The sequence below is a fragment of the Vespula vulgaris genome, chromosome 13, assembly GCF_905475345.1.
Source record: "Vespula vulgaris chromosome 13, iyVesVulg1.1, whole genome shotgun sequence".
Classification (NCBI taxonomy): domain Eukaryota; kingdom Metazoa; phylum Arthropoda; class Insecta; order Hymenoptera; family Vespidae; genus Vespula; species Vespula vulgaris.
Window position 1 is genome coordinate 4859491 of NC_066598.1, and position 20020 is coordinate 4879510.

The 20020-nt window shown below is 32.8% G+C and overlaps 1 protein-coding gene across 5 annotated transcripts in view; it reads right to left on the reverse strand.

Moving 5' to 3' along the window:
* Positions 1 to 8480: 8480 nt before the first annotated feature.
* LOC127068369 (single-minded homolog 2) overlaps positions 8481 to 20020 on the reverse strand; it is a 35321-nt gene continuing 23781 nt past the window's right edge. For all 5 annotated transcript variants that reach the window (XM_051004457.1, XM_051004456.1, XM_051004455.1 and 2 more), the window contains exons 3-9: positions 18906 to 18991; positions 18723 to 18812; positions 17472 to 17693; positions 13959 to 14173; positions 12404 to 12510; positions 10888 to 11367; positions 8481 to 10816 (exon numbers count right to left, since the gene is read on the reverse strand). In XM_051004457.1, the coding sequence (XP_050860414.1) occupies positions 10095 to 10816; positions 10888 to 11367; positions 12404 to 12510; positions 13959 to 14173; positions 17472 to 17693; positions 18723 to 18812; positions 18906 to 18991 (1922 nt within the window). In that variant the 3' untranslated portion in view covers positions 8481 to 10094. The remainder of the gene's footprint in view (positions 10817 to 10887; positions 11368 to 12403; positions 12511 to 13958; positions 14174 to 17471; positions 17694 to 18722; positions 18813 to 18905; positions 18992 to 20020) is intronic.

Consider the following 20020-nt stretch of genomic DNA (forward strand, 5'->3'; position numbering starts at 1 on the left):
TATATTCTATATATATATATATATATATAGATAGATATACACATATATGTATATATATATATATATACGTCTCATCGAATCATTTAGTAAAATATATTTTAAGATTAATTTGTATTTTTTTTTGCAATACTTTCGTTTCTTTTTTTTTTTCTTTTTCCTTCTTCCCTACAACGTTATCGGCCTTTCAAACATTTCCCGCCATGTTATTTTTTATCGGCAACGTTGAGATTCGCGACATTGTTCTCAGATGTCGCCCTATGTATCCACCGTTCGACGATATTCGATAAAAATTAAATTGACTGTAAAGCTTTGTAACCGACGAGAAATTATAAGAAGAGAACATTCTTATATTCCAAAGATATCGTTTATAGAATAAATTAGAAATTAAGGATTGTAGTCTTGTTAATAACCACACGAATTTGCTAGTCTCATTATTAGATAAAATTGCTATTAATAATAAATTTAATTATGGCGTTTCGCTCCAAAAATATTCATGTTATTCGCCAAATATTATTTATCGTAAATCGTTCTATTATAGTTTCTATTTTTATATATATATATTTTTTGATTATAAGTTAATTAAGATAAAGAAAAATACAAAAAAAAAAGAAAAAAGAATGAAAATCGTTACAGACACAAGTCAATTAATAAATAAATAAGACTTATATTGACTTTTTATAAATACCTTTAACTTCTTGCATCTCATAATTGTAAGCCTAATATAAAATATCATACGAATGATGTGATTGAAAATAAAAAATTCTCTATTATTGATAAGCCGATTACAATTTTTCCTTTTATAACCCATTTTGTAGGATGATACTATATAAAAGAAAATAAAAGAACAAAAATATATTACATAAATATATATATACAATATTATCAAGAATTACAAGAAAAACAAAAAAAAACAGATGAGGACGGAAAAAGAAAAAAAAATTACAAAATCTCATCTGCTTATTGGATAATCTAAGTACACAAATTAGTCTCTTTTAACTAATACTGTTTCAGGGCTACAAGTAAACAGACCAGATCAGTTATGAGAACAATATCAGATATCCACAGTTAGATACCTAGTAACAGTAGTAGTGTCCGTAGAAGTTTCCGAGAAAAGCAAAAAAGAAAAGAAAGAAAGAAAAAAGGAAAAAAAGGAAAGGAAACGATGACAAGTGGCAGTAGCAAGTAAAGTACTTACCAACGTTGTTCCTGATGGAACTGTCGTAACTTCTCATAGTAGAAGACGACGAGAACGACGACATAGACGAGGACGAGGATGATGAGGTTGATAGTTATATGTCTCTAAGAAGTTATTCATGTACATCTATGTAAGTGTATATATATACATATATATATATACATATATATATACATATACACATGTATACATACATATATATATATATACATATATATAGGTATATATACATATATACGTATATATATATATATATATATATATATATATATATATACATGTACATACATATATCGCCAATACATACATCCATACATACATATCTGTATGTATGCGTGTGTATGTGTGTGTATCTCTGCGCGCGTGCAAGGCGAGTGCATACGCTCGTGCCTGTGTGTGGGGATGTGGCATTGCCACAGGGAGTAGGCAATAATACGGGGATAGGCCGTAATTGTTATAAAATCATCGAGCAAACACATCGGACAAGACAGCCTGAGGGTTGTGGGCGGCGTTACGTGCCGTAACCTTGGTTACCAGAGTGAGACTCTCCTAAAGCACCCCCCTACCTCTTGATTGCGCGGAAACCCGCTCTCTGATCTACGTGTATGTACTGAAAGCCTATGTATGTATATGCCTGCCTGCCTGGCCACCCCTGACTCCTCCATTCCTCTGTTACCCCTGAGCCCACTCTCGCCTCCAACCCCATATACAAATTTATCGATGTATTAGTTCAACTCCACGTACTTACATACATACACGAAAGTGTAACCTTCTAGGATTTAAATTGTACCGCGCTTGCGCAATTCCTAACTACCTTGCGCATCCTCGTGCACGCGCGATACCAACTCCTACCCAGATTTATCCCACCTCCCAACATCCCACTCCATCCTTCTACTCCATCCCTTCTGCCCCTGTTCCGCAACCCCCACCTTCCTGCTCTATTCATTTTTATTTCTTTTTCCTCCCCCACTTTTCTGTTTTTTTCCTGGTCTTTTTTCCTGTTTCCTCTCTCTTTTTGTTTTGTCTTGTTTTTTCTTTTTTGTGTTTTCTGTTTTGTTTTTAAACTAACTGTGTATAGTCCGAGATTGCGTACGTACGTATGTTTATATGTATGTATATAGATATATTGTACATTTGTATATTCTCGCGATACTATTTGTGATTCTCTCTGGCATCTGTGACGACTAGTCTGGGATGTTATCGTTCCTTCGATATAGATTGCTTTATGCGATCATTCTTTTTTATAGATGATCGTTAATATTCTTTTCCTTTTTTTTTTAGTATTATTATTATTCATGGCAGTAAAGGAAGAGGGAGAGAGAGAGAGAGAGAGAGAGAGAGAGAGAGAGAGAGAGAGAGAGAGAGAGAGAGAGAGAGAGAGAGAAAGCGAGAGAGAGAAAGAGAAAGAGAGAGAGAGAGAGAATTTTATAGAATTATTTATCTCTATTTTAGAAAATTAAAAAGATTATTAATTTAAATTGCGAATATTTATGCATGATAAATGTGCAAGAAGTATATGACATTTATGCACATAAAGCGTGTAAATATGCTCTAAAAATATGCAAAATGTGTATATATTATATATAGTATAATAAATAATGTATTAATATGTTATATAATATTCACTGTATATATGTATGTGTATATATATATATATATATATATATATATATATATATATATATATAAATATTTTATATATATATATATATAAAATAAATATTGAGCACTTTTTAAAAATTTGATGTTTGTTTCTACTCTCAAAAGTAGGATGAAACATGAAAGAATAACAAATCCAATCTGCTCATATTCTTTCGAAACTAGTATTAAGCTCACTTTCTTTTTAAAGTAAGTTTCTAACGTAATATTGACTTGTCTATCTTATAAAGAATTTTTATTAATCGATATTTCTTTCGATTTTCGTTTGTTGTATTAGACTTTCGATGATTTTGTATTCATGATATTCGATATAAAAATTTTTTAAAGAACGTTAATGAAAAGGCTGATGTGTATCTAGGAATGTCGCAAATTAGACGCGTATTATCATTTTCTTTGATATTCTTAAATATTTTCCTTGTTTCTAATGATATGACAAAATACTACATTTAGATATTATGTCTTTTGGAAAATTCTATGTCATCAATGTTTTTTTTTTTCGGTCTTGCTAACCTCAGCAATGAAATGAGGATGTCAATCCGTAGATTCATTTAAGCAGTTATATACATTCTGGACGCAAAAAAATATTTTGAGAATTCTTTTCAAGAAGGGAATTAAATAAATTAAAAAACTAATTTCGTATAGTTGCTTAAGGTTTCATTTGCATAACAAAACTTTTTTCTATCCAATTTAGTAACATATAGACTGTAATCTACAACTCGTCAAAATCCAGATTTCACGAGCAACATCCTAACTTCATGTAGAAACAAGAACATTATTAAAATTTTAGCACTGTCTTGGAAAATAGTGTTGTAGCTAAGTATCATCGACTCAAATTCTTGAATTTCAAACAAATAAGAAAAATAAGTCGTTTTGAAAAAGTATCAATTTTTCGTCTAAAATTCAGACTTATAAACTTCTTGGAAAAATATTAAAAATTAAAATTAAAAAAAAATGAGCCGACGGTCCTTGACTAAAATATTATTTTAGAAGTACTAGAATTTTAATAATTTTTATTTTAATTTTTATTTTAATTTTGTTTTTACAGGTAGTTAGAATGCTGCCTGGATTTTCCTGTGAAGGTTAATATAGTTGTAGATTACAAAGCCTATACGTAACCAAATTGAATGGAAAAATTTTTTTTTTTAAAATAAAACATTAAGAAGTAACATAAAGTTATTAGTTTTACAGTATATCTTGCTCCTTTCCTGAAAAAAAATTTTCAAAATACAATTTTTCGATACAGAAGACGTATATACCTAATCTTTTAAGACATCATTGACATTGAGTTTGAAAGAAATGTACGATTTATTTTCGGAGAAAAATATCACTATAATTTTATCAATAATTTATTAATAATTCTATTTTTAGTATGTAATTACTGCATTGTCTTTCTTTTGATTTCTTTTTTTCAGATTGAATTAACAGATAATAATATACATGAATACATTTATCAATACGATTACGAAAAGATGTTTTTGGTGTTGCATCTTTCGATTGGAATTATGGTAAAATTGCATTTTACATAGTTTGATTTTTATTACATTCAATGATACGTTAATGACATTGAAATTGATTCCCAATGGATTTTCTTATTTTATAATATTATAGGAATGAATAAAAAGAAAAAAATGTTTTATATTCTTTCGTTATAAATAATTAAATGCGAGGGAATTTTTATAAATTTTAGATTTTCCTCCGGTCCTCTTAGAATATTAAAAATTTTTCATGATTCGATGAATTCTACGTACTTTTTTAAAATATCATTTACTTCCTTTTTAATTTTTTTTTTCCCCGAAAGCAATGAGAATATCTACGAATATAAATTTAAATGAATTATGTAATTCATATATGTATATATTATATATTCCGATTGAATTATTTAATATTATACCTACGTTTCAATATTTTTATTGTATTTTTATTATGACATTAAGGCGTTTAAATGATTCTTAATCTATATTATTATGTATATTCAGAGAAAATAAAATATGAAATATATTTCTGCATACGCTATTAAACATAAATATAGAAAAGGTATACATTATATAAAAAAATGCATAATAAAAAGAAATCTATATATTTTTAGAATTCTCTAATCACAAAAAGAAATATCCATCCAGGTCCCTCGGTTACTTGTACTTGTTTAAGATACAAATATATGTATTTGTATAAACATTCCATTGTTTAATTGTCATTAAATATATAAAGATGATTATAAAAAACAATAGAAACTAAATTTATAGAAATTTTTTATATTATAAAACATATTGTCATAAACAACGAAGATAAAGAAATGAGATTAAAGAAGAGATTGCACGTGTCCTTTAAATTTTTATTTTTCCAGACGTAATCGCAAACTATTTTCTCCGAGGATATTCTTACAAATCTCTGACAAACATTCTTCGCACGTTTCGTTTCAAGTATTATTTCACGGCGTTCGTGACATCAACCTGTAATCGTTTATATTATTCGAATAGTATGCCCGTCACCCTTCTGAAATTGTTTGCCTTTATGGTGTTAATCCTTACGGATAACGCATCATTTTGTACGTGGCCCTTATTCTCGTCCCTCCCAATCTCAACGCATATGTTATTCTTTCGACACGTGTACGATACCGACTAAATATTGTTATTCTTTGACTTAGCAGTCTAGTAGAACAAATCGAATTATCAAATCGACGATTTTTTCATAAAAAAAAGAAAAAATAAAGAGATATACAGATTTATCTATTCGTAGACTTCAAACTTTAAATTAAAAGCTATTTTTATTTCAGATATTTTTTCTAAAAGATCGATGATTCTCAACCGACCCATCGCAATAGGATTTTTCGTTTGTTCTAAATTTTTTAATGAACTAACAATTATCAAGAGGAAACTAATCTAAAAAGTTTAAATAGTATATATTATTTTTTCCATATCTAGAAATATATATAACGAAAAAAACACAGACCATATTTTAACTTTTAAATATCTCGAGTTTCATATTTTAACGTTTCCACCATATGTAAAAAAGAAAGAGAATTTTCTCGTATTAGACAACGTAAGTAGATAAATACAGGTCCAATTTGTACTACGTTGATTTAACTTAAATAATAATAATAAATAAAAAAAAGGAAAAAGACAAATGAATTTTTCATTTTACACATATTCCTTCATTTTTATTTGAAAAAATAAATGGAACCTATTTATTTATTTATCTATCTATTTATCTATATATTATTATTATTATTATATATACTATATATATAATGTATATATACACACTTTATATTATATATATATATATATATATATATATATATATAATTCATTAGTCAATGGCATACTTGGCGAAATTGCTGGCCATCAAGTATATTTATATTAATCCTCGACACCCTACTTTTTCTGTCTCTAAATCGTAGTAACACTCGTCTACTTTCTCCAGCTCTATCCCACTTTCATCCAACTGGTGGTCCCTTTTGATTACCCTACTTTTCCAGAATTCGTATAGAGTGATTTATCGTCGACGATAAACAAGGCCAAATTTTCGACATCTGACACCATTCTGGTAATCCGTAATCAGATCTTTGATATTCAACGTTTACAGAAAGACATAAATAAGAATAAGATTTATCGTCGGTTAACTAAAAATTATATTAAATTTTTCGAAAGAAAATAGTCTCTTTAAATTATATATATATATATGATTGAGTTTTCTTTGACGATGTGAGATACGCCAGTTAGGTTGGCCTCGGGCAATCGTCCTCTCTTGGTGATTTCTATAACGAGTGATCGCACAATTTCACAGAATCTCAGCTACGTGTCCCTCCTATTCATCTCGGTTTGCGAACGATTTAACGAGCCGCACGCGGCCCACAATCGATCCCTCCTCTCTCCATACACACGTCCTTATAATAGAAACCATACCCTTCCCCCTTCCCCCTCACCGTTGTTGTATCCGATCTACCATATCCCTCTTCACGCCTCTTTTTCTCTATCACTTCTTTCTTGTTTCCCTCTTGACAACCCTATACTCCAATATCTATTTATTTACTTCTTTTTTTTTCTTTTATCATTCTTTCGTTTCTAATAAAAAAAAAAGAAAAAAAAATAAAGTCAGATAGTTTTTTAATAATTGAAAAAATTTCATTCGTTTACTTTTTCTTTTTTCCTTATGATCAAATAATTGTAAATTCAATGATTTTAAATTTGAATAATTAATCAACACATTCGATGAATTTTTGCTTCGTTTATTTATTCATTTTTGTTTCAATAAAGAACCAGCTCGTAATGTTCGAATAGAACCATCGTAATGTTTTATGACGGGTCGTTCCGAAAAGAGAGATATTAATTCGTAACACTGTGTGGTCCATTTAAAAAGAAAAAAAAAGAAAAGAAGAAAAAAGTCGGCGACACTTAAAGCAATCAGATTTGAACGCTCTTGTAATACTTTATGTGGAAATTATGTTTTCGAAAAGAAGACGAAAATTTTGTAATCCTTTGTGCTTATCACCCTACTACATAACTTTTAAAACATATATACCTCTCCATATGTAACTAATCTCCTTTATTTTTTTCTAATATCTCTTTCATCTCGCGTTTCTTTTTAAGAATCAGATGATAAGAAATAAGAAAAAAAGAAAAAAAATTCTCATATTCTCCCGTAGTGACTTTATTAGTAATTTTACGTCACTTCTACGAACAAAGGGTTTCCTCGTCTCAAAGAACCCTTGTACTTTTTCCCGTAACCTCACCGTAGGCTTCTCCCTCTCTTTCTCTCTTTTTCTCTCTCTTTTTTTGATTGAGATTTATGAGTAATTAAATACGTTTGACGATGACGATCCTAAGGATGACGTTTACAGAACGATGAGAACTGGAAAGATATTCACGACGTTTTTCGGTGTTACACCGTAAAGTTCGATGGAAAGAGAAGAGCGGGGGTTGGGCTCGATGGGTAGATGAGGGGTGGAAGGGTGATTATAAACAGCCACGTGCCAGCCTTGACGAAGGGACCCCTGGCGTGCAAGCACGCGACCGTCGAAAGCCAAGCCGAGAATTTCTGTCCCGAGAACAATTAATTTATTGTTCGTATCGGGATGACAATTGGTCTCGTATCGTCTGTATAAAAAGCATTAAAAAAAAGAAGAACAAAAAAGAAAAACAGAAGAATCACCAGGATTTTTTCATTTCTATTCGAACGATCAGAGACGAGACTTGGTATTAAAAAAAAAAAAGAAAAATAAAGAGTTGGTACGAGAGAAGACTGAAGAGGACATAAAAACGAAAAGAAAAAGAAAAAAGAAAAATAAAATTAAGACATCGTTATATTGAAAAAACTGTGAAAATAATGGAGAATAATTGTGCCATTAATTACGAAAGGGGCTCAGAAAGTTTTGAAAGAACATCTGACAACATTTGTTTAATTCATATATCATGCGTGTAAATTCGTATGAAAAAAAAGGAAGAAGAAAAAAAAAAGAACATTTTATTTTGTCAGCCCATTTTCTTAAATAATCGGCTCAATTAGTAGTTCTGAAAAAAGGGGATTCAGACGAAATGTTAAATAAATTGATAACATCGTTGTTATTTTTTTTCTTTCTTATTTTTTTCTTTTTTTTTCTTTCTTTCTTTCTTTCATTCATTCATTCTTTCTTTCTCCCTCTCTCTCTCTCTCTCTCTCTCTCCCTCTCTCTCTCTTTTTTTTCTTTCTTTTTTTTTTATTAAGAAGGGCATATCTCTTTGGTCGGTTGGCACAAGCACCGGTCAGTCTTCGGATCTATGTAAGAAATAACTATTTACATCTGATTTTAGCAAATTCGATAGTTCCGTTAGCGATCAATCAATCAATCAATCAATCAATAAATCAATCAATCAATTAATCAATCAATCAATCAATTATTAACATAGTTTAAATGCTATGTACACGTTACTACGATTTGGGACCGATTACTTTATATTTACATTTACAACGACGATGAAAACGAGCAATGCGCAACGTCATGTCCGTTTTGCTCGATGTTGGATACTATCGATCCCTTGTTCAACTCGATATCATCTTCATTATATTATTCATTTAATGTACCACCATGAGGGAAAATACATACTGCTCACGTCCAGCGTGACTTAAGCATATCATTGTTTCTTTTTTTTTTCATTTAATCCTCTTTTTCTTCTTCTTATTTTTTTCTTTTCACTTTTCTCCAGTTTTTTTTTTTTACTTTTTCTTTTTTCCAAAATCTTTTTCTTACAAAACCTTGGTTGAATTTTTATTCTCAATATAATCCTTGAGATCGATATTACGTTTAAATTATATAGAAGAAAAAGTATGTACGTTTGTGTGGATGTATATATATATATATATATGTGTGTGTGTATGTATGTATGCATGTATGTAAGCATGTATGTATGTATGTATGTATGTTGTATGTATGTAGACGATTGATCGAGAGGATACAAAGGGAAAGATATTATTAACTTAATTACATAAAATTATTCTATCGACGATATAAGAGATTTTTGTAATTGGAAAGAGAATTTCTAACACGTATTAGTGAAGTATGTCTCGTTTTCTTTTTTTTTTCTTTTTTTTTCTTTCTATTTTTGTTGTTGTTGTTGTTATCTCACTAAAAAGATGGGAATAAATTGTAACGCAGGGCAATTTATCATAGAATGAGAAGAAAACAAAGAATTCGTCAAGACGATCGATCTCATTTGATATGTTGATATAAATGATCGTGCATTTGGAGAAAATTTACATTACTTGACAGTCTTTCGAATTGACGCATCGATCGAAACCGAATCTAGTGATGTCTTCTTTCGAAACTTTCGTTTCCATTATTATTATTATTATTGTTTTTGTTGTTATTATTATTATTATTGTTATTATTATTGTTATTATTATTATTATTATTATTATTATTATTATTATTATTATTATTATTATTATTATTATTATTATTGTGTGTGCGTGTGTGTGAATATGTGTGTGTATCTGTGTCAGTGTTTTTCCTTTATTATTATTTTTTTTAATTATTTTAATCATTATTATTATTATTATTATTATTATTATTATTATTATTATTATTATTATTATTACTACTATTATTATTATTTTTCTATTCAATCTTTTCATTCATTATACTTTAAAGGAGCCCGATTAAATCTCAATAAAATTGCAGGATAATCATTGGGTCCTAGAATCATTGAATTCGTAAACTTGTTGATGTCTCGACGACAAGCATCACTCGCATCATCGTTTGGTGTCAGTGAACGAATTGGTGATGCGTTTCGTAATAATGCTGATGATGCGTTACTAGAGGAGACGTGGTACCACTCGACGTGACAACTTGATGATGACCAGCATGGGGGTGAAGATCTTGCGTAGCATTTGGACTATATTGTTGAGAGTCGACGATAACGCTTGTATAACCAGCGGTTGATTGTTCGATATGGTGATGATGTTGGGGCTGTTGTTTAACATTGTTCCCGGCAGTTCCGTTTGTATTTCTTTGTGCCTGATAAGAGGCATCGTGATGTTGAAGGGTCGTTGGCGTTGTCGTTGGTACACCACTGTAAACGTCGTTGTTATCAAAGCCACAATCGGAATACATGATGACACTGCCACCTGTTTCTGTGATGCTCGACGAGGTCGAGTCTGCAAGCTGATGCTGATTGTGATGGTGGTGGTGGTGATGATGATGATGATGATGAGGATGATGATGAGGCGGATGAGGTGCAGGAGGAGGTGGATGATATCCTGACGGAATAGAATGTAAACCGATTGGACTAGGTAAATGGTTATCCATAGCATCGGTGCTACCGCAAGAACTGGATGACGTAGAATATGGCCTCCTCTGTTGATTACTTTGTATTTGATGATGATGTGTTTCTTGTGGCTGTTGTTGTTGTTGTTGTTGTTGTTGCTGTTGTTGTTGTTGTTGTTGTGGCGGTGGTGGTACCGTGGTAAGTGGATCGTGACTTATATCTGGACAGAGAGAAAGGTACGGATTACAAACTCATTTGTTCGATTTGTTTCCTCCAGATACATCCTCTTACCTCCGTACAAGTGAAAAACTTCAGTATTGTAATAAGTGCCATCTTCGAGCATCGGTCCGTTAACGGCATAAGGGGACGAAAGAAAATGACTATAATTCGTAGAACAGGCTATGAATTCTGTACCAGAATAACCGGAACTGTCTGTATAATCCGTATCTGGTGATTCTTTGACTCTTCCACGAAAGGACGGCGAACTTGGACTGTGATTTTCCAATTTGTTCGTATTGGCACTTGTCGTTGGTGTTGTTAAGGCCGTGCTAGATGGATTACTAGGACTCGTGGAACAAGGTCCCTCGACGCAATTCAACACCAGTCCCATGTTTTCAATCTCTGTTAAAATATAATTCACTGAGACGATGCAATGAGGCCTTGAGCTTCTTGTATTATGAACGACCGTGGCATACGATTGCATCCACACCCAACCGCCCAATTTCGTTAGAAATCTGTAGTACTTTGTTGTCACTTGACCCTTTCGTAGTACTGTAAGAAGAAGAAAAAGAGGAAGAAAGAAGATAAAGAAGAGGAAAAAGAGACAAAGAAATTAAATAACAACAACAGAAATAACAAACAAAAGAAAAAAGAAACGGGAAAAGAAACAAAAACAACAATGACAAAAAGAAAACTAGATATTATTTCATATTCGCATAACCGGGAACGATTCAAGAACAGCGTATGCTAAAACTCATTAGGGGAGACAAAGAGAGCTGAAAGGAAAACGTTTCGTGAGAATAGTAGACAGGTTTTGTGGCAGACAAGTAGGCATCGGTGTTGGTGGCATTATGTCAGACTACCTCCTGTCCCCTTCAACTACCCGCTGCCCCTTCCACCCGCGGCTTCTACCCTCAGTCCCGTTCTCGTTCCCGCCACTCCCCTGTTCATCTCTCTTTGTCTCTCTTTCTCTTGCTCGTGAAACTGCGAGTCTGTTCAAACAGTGATAGCAGTAACCACCACCTCATCCGCTTGTGCCACCCTCCTTTCTCTATCACTCTTTCTCTCTCTCTCTCTCTCTCCCTCTCGTTCTCGCTCTTTCTATCTTGCTCTCCCTCTTTCTATTTTGCTCTCTCTCTCTCCTCCAAGTACCTCTAGTACCGACCACTACCACCACCATCTACTACTCTGCACATTCGATCGATAATATACATGTGCCTACGTGTAAGGCACACGATTCACACACTTGTTTCTCCGTGTCCTATAAAAATCGTCTAACCGTTGTGGAAGACGTAGGAGAGGAGAAAGTACATAGCTAACTCCGGTAGCTCGTTTGCTTAAGAAAAAAGAATGAAAGAGAAAAAGAGAGAGAGAGAGAAAAGAAAGATCAAAGCTAGTCTATGTCCGTCAAGTGGGTGTCGGAAAAGCGTTGATGAGTTAACTCATTGAGAATAGGTAAGGAATTTAAAGGTAAGAAAATTGTATGTACCTACAATGAGGACGTGCTACCAAAAGAGATATATAAATAGATAAAGAAAGAGGAAGAGAGGGAGGGGAATGGAGCATACAAAAATCTCTTTGTACTTACGAACTCGATGTGCTTGTTTCAGATGTAACGCGTCGCTTCCATGTACGTAATGGTAGAGAGTTTTCTCGATGAGATCCTGTGGTTGGTAGCCTGTTAAATTCGTTGCGCTGTAATGAAGATATACGACTATGTTTATAATGTACATACTTATCAGGTTTGTTATGTGTGTTGTGTGTTTGTATGTGTATACGAGAGAGAAAGAAAGAGAGAGGGAGAGAGAGAGAGAGAGAGAGAGAGAAAGAGAAATAAAAAAAGAAAAAGAACATCTAAATCCATGAATGTTTTCTCGTGGCATCGCTTTTTTCTTTATTTTTTATTTTTTCGCTTTTTTCTTTTTCTCTTTTTCCCCGTTGTTATCGAGTAAACAAAGAAAACGAAATCGTATAAAATTTCATTGCAATATACTGGTGCGTCTATAGTTTCTACTTTGTCACGTGTTCATTCCCAGTATATACGACATAGGTACATGCGTACGTAGATAGGCTACGGGATAGCTCATATAAAGTGTTACAAAAGCTGTTTCCCTTGCCACTGTTAGAGATAGGTTGACATTATTTTTTTTTTCCTTTTTGATTTTCTTTTTTTATTTCTTTTTTCATTTAATTCGATTTGGGATACAGCAAGAGTACATATTGAATGTTGAATCAATTTATATAAAGAAAATGGGAAGAAAAAGGATTCTTTTTTATATTAGGCACAGTTAGAAAGAGAGAAACAGATAGACAGACAGACAGAGACAGAGGTAGAGACAGAGACAGAGACAGAGATAGATAGAGAGAGAGAGAGAGAGAGAGAGAGAGAGAGAGAGAGAGAGAGAGAGAGAGAGAGAGAGAGAGAAATAAAAAAAGCTATTCTCACATACTAACAAGTTTAATTATTTAATCTGTTTTGTATTTTGTACATATTCAGTTTTATTTAATTCAACTTGAGATTTCTAACAGCGAGCGAAGAAAGAAAGAAAAAGAAAAAAAGAAGAAAAAAACAGTTTGTAACATTTAATATGGGCCACTCTGTATACATACATATGCCAAGAAATAAGAAGTGTCGCATATCTACGTGCAAGCTCGGTGGACGTTGGATATTTATTTGGCGTCGATAAAAAAGAGAGAGAGTAAAAGAAAGAAAGGTCCTTGACTCTCTGCGGTAATACGAAACTAATTTTAATGGCTGGCACCGAGAGGACCTTGGTTCTCCCCCTTTTTCGTTTCTCAGTCCAAACACTAAGCGTCGAGGTAATCCAATACCAAAGTGTAATTACATTGGAAATAAACAGTCTAATGGCAGCTCCTTCGTTTCTACGTATTCGAGCTAATTTTTAAGTGGCAAATACGAAGGATCGATCTTTTTTTCTTTTTTTTTCTTTCTTTCTTTTTCTTTTTCTTTTTTATTTATTTCTTTCGATCTCTTTTTTTTTCATTGTTTTCGTTTCGTTTTGTTCTTATCAAGGAACATCTCTAAAGAGAAAACACTTTTTTCTCTCTTTCTTTTTTCTTTCTTTCTTTTTTTTTCTTTGGATTATTTATTTCTTATTTTGTATGTTCTTGCGTTTTCTTACTTCGAGTCGATGAATATCATCTTGAGATCGAGGGACGCCCTGAACATGAACATATTGTTGTAAAGTTTGATTTCTGTAATGGCGGAGGTTGGAAAGGAATGGCCGACGGCTAGGAGACAAATATTCCTGATACATCTACCAGCAGCACCATCTTCGTATTCCGAGCTGGTTGAACTTTCAATGATGCATTTGAGGTAACCCGAACAGTGAATAACCTGGAAGAAGAAAGATATTGCTCTCGCTACCAAACATGAGGATGAGGATGAGGATGAGGGTGATGATGATGATGATGATGACGATAACGATAACGATGATCGTATATGCAAGTTACTCCTTGAATAAGGAATACTAATTAATGATAAGCCAATTGCATACGTAAACCTTATATTATCATCAAGTATTATTACGTATCATTGATCACGGAGAAATACCGGCGAAACGAGATTAATGGGTGGTGGATATTATTCAAAAATATACCAGTTGGTGATACCGGGACGAGTATGGCACTCGAATGAGCATATGGATCATCTTTCAATGGTTGAGACACGAAGTACTATCTACCGTCGGTGCAAAGTGCAGATTTTCGCGTGGAACAACGTACTCCTGGCAAATTACCAATTCCTTCCTACTAATTGAATGCTCGATGAGGAATGGAAAGAAAAGGAGAGAAGAGAAGAGAAAAAAAGAAGAAAAAAAGAAAGAAAGAAAGCAAGAAAGAAAGAAAAAAAGAAAGAAAGAAAGAAAAAAAAAACAAGATTCGTCGAGCGTCAAACTCGGGTTTGCTCGTGTCTCGAGTACCTAGGTATACCAGCCCTGATACCAAGCCGACACATTTGTGAGGCAAATAGGCTCGTTTCACCACCCTATTTTCCCTATATACCTAACGCGTTGCATATGTTTACTATATGCTATGCAATTCTGGTGCATCACACGAGCATGTACGTGCTGCGAAGGATCCTCTCCTCTATTACTAAGGGGATACGAGTTAATGGAGAATGAAGAGGAGAACAGAGAGAGAGAGAGAGAGAGAGAGAGAGAGAGAGAGAGAGAGAATATGAGTTTTGAGAAGGGCGAAAGAACAAATTCAATTTCGTTCAGGACTCACATCCCTATAAAGGTCTTGAAACGATATTCATTACGACAATGGCTTATACTCTGTCGAGGTGTCGGCGATCTTCAAACTCATTTGCAACTTCCTAAGAGAAAAAGAGAGTGTGTGCGTGTTGTGTGCTGAGAGAGAGAGAGAGAGAGAGAGAGAGAGAGAGAGAGAGAGAGAGATCATTTATTTCCATGAACTAAAAATTTAATAAGTAATAAGAAAGTAAAATAACGGAATGATAATGAGTCTTTTAAAAATTTGTTTAATTTCTAACTTATTATATAATTTGTATAACATAATTACTAATAAAGGATTAATTGAAATTAATTAAAATGTTCAACGATTTCGAAATACAATCTATCAGTTTGTCAACAATTTAATTTGGATCATTTAAGATGTATATTTTAAAACGTTCATCTGTTTATCCATTAAAAGAAAAAGAGAAAGTGATCGAAATCCATTTGTCTGGAATTCAAAGACAAGTGAATTGATCCTTATTTATTACGACCTTTCTTATAATTTATCGCTTATTTGAAGGACAGGTGAATTAATCCTAATTGATTACGACTTTTCTCATAATTTATCACCTATTTCAAGGATACGTGAATTAATCCTAATTGATTATGACTGTTATAATTTATTGTTTAGATCGAACAATAAATAGATGGATAAATAGATAGATAGATAGATTGATAGATAAACTTCTTAATTCGTGCTAAATCGATTAAAACGATCGTTGATTCGAGAAAATCATAGATAATTGTTGGCCACGCGAATAGAACGCTTACAATGCTTGTAGATAATGGGTTAGAAGCCAACTACCGGTTCTTTGTATTGTCGAAGTGCCATAGAAAAGCCTACCCTCTTCGTATTTCCTGGCCCCTCTTTCGAACCTCGTCCTACAGCTTTACGGGGGTCGCATTCATGACTTAGCAAACCCGGAACGTTCTCTCCCTCTCTCTCTCTCTCTCTCTCTCTGTCTCTGTCTCTGTCTCTCTCACTTCTTCTCTCTTTCTCTTTCACTTTATATATGAGATTTTCTCAAGAGAGTTACGGTCATCGTCGTCGCTCAAATGCGAGAACGAGCTATTTGGCAAACATTTTCCTTCTGGAGGACTTAACCGGCACTTTTTTCGATTGTTTGGTACAACTAACGTTTCTAGACTTCGAAAATCGTTATTCATATATATATATATAGCATACGGCTACGATTCATACTAGCTTTATTCGTTAACTATGCCTATTCAAACTTTTAGGGGAGAATAGTCGTTTCGTCGAATTAACGCGATTTATTCCTATTGTTTGGTCGTTGATAAAAATGGACAAATATACCTTTGAATTAATCGATTGGATCTGATGATAATCTAACCTTTACCGTTTAAGATGGAAGCCTGGGTTTGGATAAATTCACACATTTTTGTCTCTGTAAAAAAAAAAAAGAAAAAAAAGACAACAAAAAAGCTAGTAATAAGAGCAAAGATAATAATTGTAAGAAACGTAAGTTAATGAAAAAAATTGGAAGAAAGAAAGATAAATGATCTTTTTCTCTTTTTTCTTTTCTTTTTTTTCTTTTCTCCCTTCTTGTTTTTCTTTTTTTCCTTTTTTTTTCGTCTTACTAAATTATCATAACAGTTTTGGCCACCAGTGGCTTGCGGCAACATCAATCGATTTTATTAGTAACTATCTTTATATTGGCAAAGTTTAGAAAAAACGTTTGGCATCTGCCATTTCGAACAGACTGAATTTGAGCAACGTTCATTGACAACTACCTGCCAGCTTCGCGTTCGTTTTTCTTTCAAATCGCGCGTGACCAGGACAATGCTGTCCCTACTTAGCTAACCAACCCCTTATCTCTTATTTAGCATTTCAATTTTTATATAACTTTTATGATTTCCTGTGCAACTGTGCTCTTTCTCTGTTATGTTAATCGTTTGGATACTTTTTTCTTTTTTTTTTCAAGAATTTTTTCTTTCTTTTCTTTCTTTTTTTTCCTTTTCTTTTCTTTTCTTTTCTTTATTTTTATTTATGACGATAGAGAGATCAGTTAGAAGGAAAGAGTTAGGTTCAAAAGTTATACTCAATTCAAGTTAGCCGACGTTAATACTTAAAAAATTTGATAACAGTATTTATTTCGGTAGAAAAGAAAAGAGAAATAATAATGTATAATTTGCAAAGTTATTACGCTTTTGTGAAGTAATTTTTCTTTTTTTTCTTTTTAATTCTTTTCTATTCTTTTTTGCGTGCGGAAAAATATCAACTTTCAGAATAGACACTAGATTGTATTTGAAATGAACGCGAGGAAAATATATCCTTGAAAAGATCTCATAAGATAAGCCATTTCATGCCAAAATATGTTAAAGGACAAAAACGGAATATTTATAGAAAATATCATTATATCATTGATTCGTTCGTACCTTGTATCCTTCCGTGACAAGACCCGCGCTTCTCTTCGCTAAGATACACTTCATTCTCAGGAAGAAGACACGTTCTAGGTCGATTTCACCACGTGAGTTCGGCGGTGGAAACATAAAGTCGGTGAGATCCGCCGGATTTTGTGGGAGATTCAATACCGAAAACATCTCTTCGTGATCGTACTGACAAATGTATTCATATATATTGTTACCTGTTAATTCAACCTGAAAAGAAAAAATCAGAACGAAGACAACGCATTAATTATATTTTCAAAATATACAGGATAAAATTACTCGAAAAGTTTTTCTCCGAACATAAGTCATATATTATTTAAAAATTCGAGGTCAATGATCTTTTAAGAGATTAGGTACATATGTTCTTCTCGTTGAAAAATGGACGTATTCTGAAAATTTTTTTTCAGGAAAGAAGCAAGATAAACTGTAAAACTAATAAATTTCATGTTATTTCTTGATGTTTTGTTTTTATAAAAAATTTTTTTCCATTCAATTTGGTTACGTAGAAGCTTTGTAATCTACAACTATATTAACCTTCACAAAAAAATCCAAGCAGCGTCCTAAGTTCATGTAGAAACATAAAATTAAAATAAAAATTATAAAAATTCCAGTACTCTATCTTGTAAAGTAATGTTTTAATCGAGGACCATCGGCTCATTTTTTTTTAATTTTAAGTTTTAATATTCTTCCAATAAGTTTATAAATTGAATTTACTTTTTTCAAAATGATCTATTTTTCTTATTTATTCGAAATTTAAGAATGCGAGTCGATGACACTTAGCTATAACATTATTTTCCAAGACAGTACTGAAATTTTAATAACGTTCACGTCTTTATAGGAAATTAGGATGCTGCTCGTGGAAATCGGATTTTCATGCAGAGATTAACGAGGTTGCAGATTATAGATTCTGTATATTACTAAATTGAACAGACAAAAGTTTTTTATCTGAATAAAACATCAAGTAACAATACGAGATTAGTTTTTCAATTTATTTTACTCCTTTGTTGAAAAGAATTCTTAAAATATGTCAATTTTATAGTGTTCAGAATGTAAGCACTTAAATGAATCTACGGATTGATATCATCTTCATTTTATTGCTAAGGTTAGTAAGATCGAAAGAAAAAAACGACATCGATGATCTTGAATTTTCCAAAAAACATACTACCTAACTCTAACATTTTGTCGTGTCGTCAAGAACAAAGAAAATAAGAAAATCGAAGAAAATAATATGCATCTAACCTGAGACATTCCTAGATGTACACTGGCCGTTTCACTAACGTAGACGATTTTTCCATCGGGTGTCACGACAAATACGAAACCGTCCAGAGTCTAAAACAACGGAAGGAAAAACGAACGAAATATCGATTAACAAAAATTTTTTATAACAAGATGGACAAAACCGATAATAGGTTAGAAACTTACTTTCAAAAAAAGTGATCCTAATTCTTTAATACCTGCTTCTAAAGGACTACTAGGAGGTGGTCTAGTACCCCAGTCATCCCCCAACCCTGAAAAATACATTAAAATCTTTTTTTTTCTCTACAATCATTTCTCGTTATATCAGAAAATCTAAAACTACGTGATTTCGAATGAATTACGTAAATACCATACTACTCGAGTTTAAATTATACTTTTGTGCCGAAAGACATCCCTTGTATTCTTTATTCTCTGTTTCTTTTTTTTCTTTTTATTTCAGAATCAGAGGGACATCAGAAATGGAAAGAGGATAGAGATAGGATCTTTCTCGGCATCATGAAAATTCAATTTCTTTATAGCAACATCAAATCGAACAATTTCTTTTCTATCTTCTTTTTTTTCTTTGACGCGTTCTTTAAACGATCAACGATGATAATGTTCGATCAATGTGAGAAAACATGAACGATCACGTGAATGTAGTTCGTATATCGAAGAGTGTGCTAGGTCTTTTCTGAAGAATAAAAGAAGTATCCGTATTGTAGAGGGATGAAGCCACTTGAAATTCAATTCGCCGTAGACAAGGATGGAAAGATTGGAAGGGAGGAAGAAAGGAAGGAAGGAAGGAAGGAAGGAAGGAAGGAAGGAAGGAAGGAAGGAAGGAAGGAAGGAAGGAAGGAAGGAAGGGAGGAAGGAAGGAAGGAAGGAAGGGAGGAAGGAAGAAAAGAAGGAAGGAAGGTTGGTAGGTTGGTAGGTTGGTAGAAAAGAAGGGAGGAGAGAAAATAGGAAGATAGGTAGGTAAGTAGATAGGAAGGAAGAAAGGGAGGAGGGAAGATAGGTAGGACGGTAGGTAGGTGAAAAGGAAGGGAGAAGAGAAGATAGAAAGGTAGGGAGGAGAGAAGATAGGAAGATAGGTAGGTAGGAAGGAAGGAAGGAAAAAAGGAAGAAAAGAACTTAACGCTTACAGTTGGTTGTGGTGTTAGTGTAAAGGAGGTGTAGGGACCATTGTAACGTTATAACAGCCCCCATACTTTGCTTACAAAGCAGTAGGGTCTAACAATGCATTAAGTGCGCAATCACATCCATCTCATCCGATATTATTTGCCCTTTACGTTGGAAGCTGT